The 5,090-nt window shown below is 50.8% G+C and overlaps 1 protein-coding gene across 1 annotated transcript in view; it reads left to right on the top strand.

The window, feature by feature from the left end:
- The window catches only part of Proser2 (proline and serine rich 2), a 31,800-nt gene extending 27,411 nt beyond the window's left edge, over positions 1-4,389 (top strand). The window contains exons 3-4 of the mRNA XM_013349032.2: positions 1,131-1,404; positions 2,918-4,389. Coding sequence (XP_013204486.1) covers positions 1,131-1,404; positions 2,918-3,945 — 1,302 coding nt within the window. The 3' untranslated portion in view covers positions 3,946-4,389. The remainder of the gene's footprint in view (positions 1-1,130; positions 1,405-2,917) is intronic.
- The last annotated feature ends 701 nt before the right edge of the window (positions 4,390-5,090 follow it).

Here is a 5,090-nt window from a genome sequence, read left to right as displayed (position 1 = left end):
TGTGGTTGCCGGGAATTGAACTCAGGATCTTTGGAAGAGCAGGCAATGCTCTAATCCGCATAGTGGTGGCGCACACTTTAAACCCAGCACTCGGGAGGCAGGGCAGGCAGATCTCTGTGAGTTTGAGACTAGCCTGGTCTACAGAGCTAGTTCCAGGACATCTAGGACTGTTACACAGAGAAACCCTGTCTTGAAAATAAACAAGCAAACAGAATAAACCCTTCCTTTTCTGCTGGGGTGACCCATCGAGACTTGCAGCTGGCTCTGCCCTTCAGGAGTCACTGTCTCCATACCACATTCCTGGCTGGGCTCAATCCGGGTCACACATACCCAGCAGGTTGGCTGTAGGCTTTCCTGGCGCTGATGTAATTGCAGCCTTCGCTTGTCTCTCATCACCTCCTCCCTTCTGCTTTCTGACTTCCACTCGTTGGCATCATCTCCTTTCCTGTTATTTATGTCTTTGTGATTTCTGCCTAGTTAAGGAAGTTAATAAGGTCCCAGGCTGGAGAGGTGGCTTAACAAGTAAGAGCATGCGCTGTTCTTGCAGAGGACCTGGGTTAGATTCCCAGCATCACCCACATGACAGCCCAGAGCTCTCTACCTGTAGTTCCAGGAAATCCAGCACCCTCTTCTGGCCTCTGCAGGCACCAGGCACACTCACAGGGCGTAGACATATCTACAGGCAAACACTCACACCATAAACCTAATCATCATTAATAAGATCCCTTAATTGTTTTAGCAGCATTTCTGGAGGAAGGGGAGATAAATGGTGAGTTCAATCCAGTGTTTGAACACGAAGTCTCCCTTGTTGGTACAGAGACAGCAGGGTGCCTGGTCCTGGAGCCCCTGGAGAATACTTCCTCTACTGTGCTGACTCCATGGTAACCACAGCTAGAGCTCATGATAGGGTAAGGGCCTTGGGTTTTCTGCATCTCTTGACAGTATCCCTTTTCTGTGCAGGCAAAATAGTGAGTGACTTACAGGTCATTTGTCAGAGGGGTGACCCAAATGGCAGGGGCCTTCCAGGACACAGAGAAGCCTGCCCTAGGCTAGGTTTTGACTCCTACTTCCTGTGACTCTCTTTCTTCACATCACTGTGTATCTCTCACCAATCCCAAATCTACTTACAGGATGATGAGAGCCTGAAGCACCTCACACACGAGGAGAAGGACGTCATCCTGTTCTTTGAAGAGACTCTCGATTCCCTGGAATATGACTTTGATGAGCCAGCCCTGTGCGACAGTGGCATTCATTGCCACTCTCCACAGTCTCTGGAAGAGAGCCCTTCCAGTCACTCAGAACCTGAAGATGTCATTGATTTAGTCCAAGCAGGCCCCGAGAGCCTTCCAGATGTGGAGAGCCTTCCAGATGTGGAGAGCCTTCCAGATGTGGCTCACGTAGCAGGTACACACAGGTTCCCACGCCTTTGACTTGGTGTGGTGGTGCACCTGAGGCACACTGGCACCTTCTGCTCTGTCTGCCTCTGCTTGTCAGGATAGACGCTCTTGAAGCTCTTTCAGCTTCTGGAAGACCAAATTATCTCTTGGTAGTCTCTCCAGCAAGGGGAACTCCAGAAAGACTGGAGAGAGAGAGAGAGAGAGAGAGAGAGAGAGAGAGAGAGAGAGAGAGAGAGAGAGAGACCAAATGAGCATATAGATTGATAGATTGTGTGGTGTTGTGTGTGTGTGTGTCCCACATGATTATGTCCCATTTCTAACACGCGACTCTGTGAGGTAGTCCTAGAAAAAGCAGACAAGGTGCAGGCCAGCGCCCTCTTTGTATGCCCTGCATCACTGAGAGGCATCCATGAAGATGCCCATTGAATCCTGGGATAGAACTGGGAGGAAATGGTGTGAAAAGTTTCTTAGAGCCTTTATTTGCCGATGGGAAGTGATATTAACAACAAATGAAGGAGGCACCCTGGACTAGACGAGAGACGAAACAGCGGAAACACGTGTGCTTTGCAGCCTGTAAACACCAGTGTTCGTCATAAGCTTCAGGGGAGGGTGTCTTTCTTTGTGAGACAGGGTCTCTCTGTGCATTTCCAGCTGACCTGGAGCTTGCTGTGTAGCCCAGCCTGACCGAATGCAGTGCTCCTGTTTCTGCCTCTCGAGCACTGCGGTTACAGTATATGTTACCATTCTTGGCCTATTGTGTTTTCTTATAAAGCAAACTGCCTTACTCAGAATTGACATCCCACACAAAAGAGCATGGTTTGCAGCCAACCCTTGAGAGAAGAGACATTAAATTCTGCATTTTTTTTTAACACTTCAGCCTTAAAGTATAGTTTCTAAAGTAACTTGAACCAACTGATCCTTTAAAAAGATTGGATCATGTAATCACACCAGAGAAAATGGGTTTGGAAAATTCAGCACGTGTGCCCAGCAATTCTCTAACCTACTATTTCCATATCTTCTTTTGTTTGCTTGCTTTTTGAGACACGGTTTCTTTTTGTAGTCTTGGTTGTCCTGGAACTCGCTGTGTAAACCGGGCTGGCCTTGAACCATAGAGATCCACCTTCCTCTACCTCCTGAGCACTGGGATTCAAGACGGGCACCCCCATCTTCCACTCAGTGCTTTCTGAAGCCCCCTATGAGGTGGTCATTGCTTGCCTCCTGTCACATGCCCGCAGGGTGAGGGAGCCTCAGAAGCACGCCTTTCCAGACTGCTTCCTAACTGGCTGTTTCTGCCTGTAGATCTTCATCACCCTTTCAGGAATCTGTTGGGTCTCAGTGTATGGCCCTGGGGTAAATGGACTGCTTTCTTTCTCAGCAGTGCCAGCTGCAGAAACAGCATTTTGATTAGGCTTTGTAGAGGTTGGTAGTGTCCCACTGTGACTTTCTAAAGTTCAGTGGGCAGGAATGCCACATGTCTACTTTTAGTAGGGTGAAAACTTACGAGGTCTCTTTTCTTTCAGGGGCCACATCTGTTACAAAACAGGGCACTCCTGCTCCTGAAGGTGGGAAACAAGCCGCTGAGAATTCCCTGCCACCACCAGACTCCAGGGATCCTGAGGTGTTTCCTCTGCCGCCCTCTCCGCCTGTCTCTGCGCCCTCTGCCCCCCGAAAGGAGCTGATATCCCCCTCTCCTCCGGTAGAGCATCCCAAACTGTCCCGCTCCGTGCCCACTCCTCTGGTGATTGCTCAGAAAATTTCTGAGAAGTTGGCAGGAAACGAAGCCCTGTCCCCCACGTCCCCTTCAAAGGAGGGCAGGCCTGGGGAATGGAGAATGCTGCCGACTTCGATAGCTTCTCGAAATGGGGACCAGGTCAGCGTGTGGCACCGACACACGGCCCAGCCAGCGCCCAAGGTCCACCGCTTCCCTAGCAATATAAGCGTGACCAACAGCGCGGGCAAGGACTTCAACAAGACTATCTCCAAGGCGGCTGTCAACGTGCAGGAGCGGAAGGCCCAGGTCCTGGCCAACATCAATGGCATGTCCTTCATCGCTCCGGGTGACACGTCATCAGAAGAGCGGTGGCAGAAGGCTGAGGAGCAGAGGGGCGGCTCTGCGGACGGAGGGCGCGCCCAGAGCAGGGTGGGCATGGCCGGGGAGCCTGGAGGGTCGCGTGCAGGAGGCCCAATTAGGGCGCAGCAGTCCCGGGCTGTCCAGACCGAGCAGCTGCCAGTGCTGGCCAATGGCTTCCAGAGCGTGCATGAGGCTCTGCGCAGCGAGCCCAGCCCCTTCGTCCCCACCAGCAAGACCATCACCTTCCGGCCAGACCCCGCTGTAGCGGGCAAGCTGGCACGCCAGAACGCCAGCCGCAGCCTGTACGAGCCGCGCCTGGACGGCTCCCAGGATGCCCGCAAGCGCACAGGCTCGCTCCCCCGGGCTGTGGGCTTCCGGCCACAGGGCATCACAGTGCAGTTCTCAGGCCGTGGCTCCACAGAGGAAGCACGACGTGAGGCCCTGCGCAAGCTCGGGCTGCTGAAGGAGAACTTGTGATGGCCACAGTGGGACTGCTGCAGTGTCTGGGTAGACCCTGTATCCCCGCACTGGGTGTTCTATTCTCTAAGCACAGGAGCCGGGTAGTACAAAGTGCGGCATGTTCGGGGAAAATGCCTCGACCCCAACCCCTGTGTCCAGTGCAGCGTGGAGCCAGGGGCCAGTGGGGCAAGGACCAGACCCCCGGAGCTGTCCTCTTCCTTTCCTGGGGTCATGGGATAACCTTTAGGACCCGTGGGCTCCCATGGCTACAGATGACCTATGACTTACATATGTCAGGAAGGCCTTGGCTGGACTTGGTCCAGGATCTCTAATCTGAACCTTTAATCCCGCGCAGGACTTGAAAGCCAGTGTAGTTCTCTGATGCTCAGGATTCCCCCTCCTCGAAAACTAAAAAGAAATGCTTGTTAAATTGTATAGTGTCAATATACACTTTGAAGTCTAGCTGTTTGTGTGTGTGTGTGTGTGTTTGTATTTTTGAAGAGTAGAAGATGGTACTTTACCAGTCTGGATTTGTTTCTTGGCATAATTTGGTTTGCCCCATTTTCTTAACTGAAACTCCTAATGAACCCTTTAGAGTAAGATTTACTGTAATTTTGAACTGTAAGAACAAAACAGGATGTCAAGTTTGGAAAAGGTGGTAATTATGAGAAAGCAAGTCTCATGGGGCTGGGGATGTGTGTATGAGTCTGTTGTGTATAAATATGTGTGCCTATGCTAACACACATGAGTATTGTGTGTCTGTGTATGCACATTTCTTAGGACATAAGTATCTCCTTCCGAAGACACCGTTATCTAACTACAGGATATGAACACTTCCTTTTCTCTCACAGACACCTCGGCATTGTGGTGAGCACTACGAAGTCTTCCTATTATGGAAGTTGGCTAGGGACACATGAACCCCAAGTCCCTTTTCCTCAACGGTGTGTTCTGTTCCCAATTAAAGTAGTATTTCCTGCTTTCAAATAAGCAAGGTAGTTCCTGTTTTTACTTAAGAACATTTTTTTTCATTTAAAGAAAAATCAAAATCTTCTTTGTCGCCTCCCTAGTTTGTGTTGCGAGGTAGTACACAGAAGGGAACGATCTGATTGGTTATGCTCCACGAACACTGTCTCAGGACTCACTCAAAGGAGAAAACTGAACTC

Source organism: Microtus ochrogaster, chromosome 16 (genome assembly GCF_000317375.1).
Source record: "Microtus ochrogaster isolate Prairie Vole_2 chromosome 16, MicOch1.0, whole genome shotgun sequence".
Classification (NCBI taxonomy): Eukaryota; Metazoa; Chordata; class Mammalia; order Rodentia; family Cricetidae; genus Microtus; species Microtus ochrogaster.
Note: the sequence above shows the minus strand (reverse complement) of the source record. Positions and strands in the feature narration are given on the sequence as shown.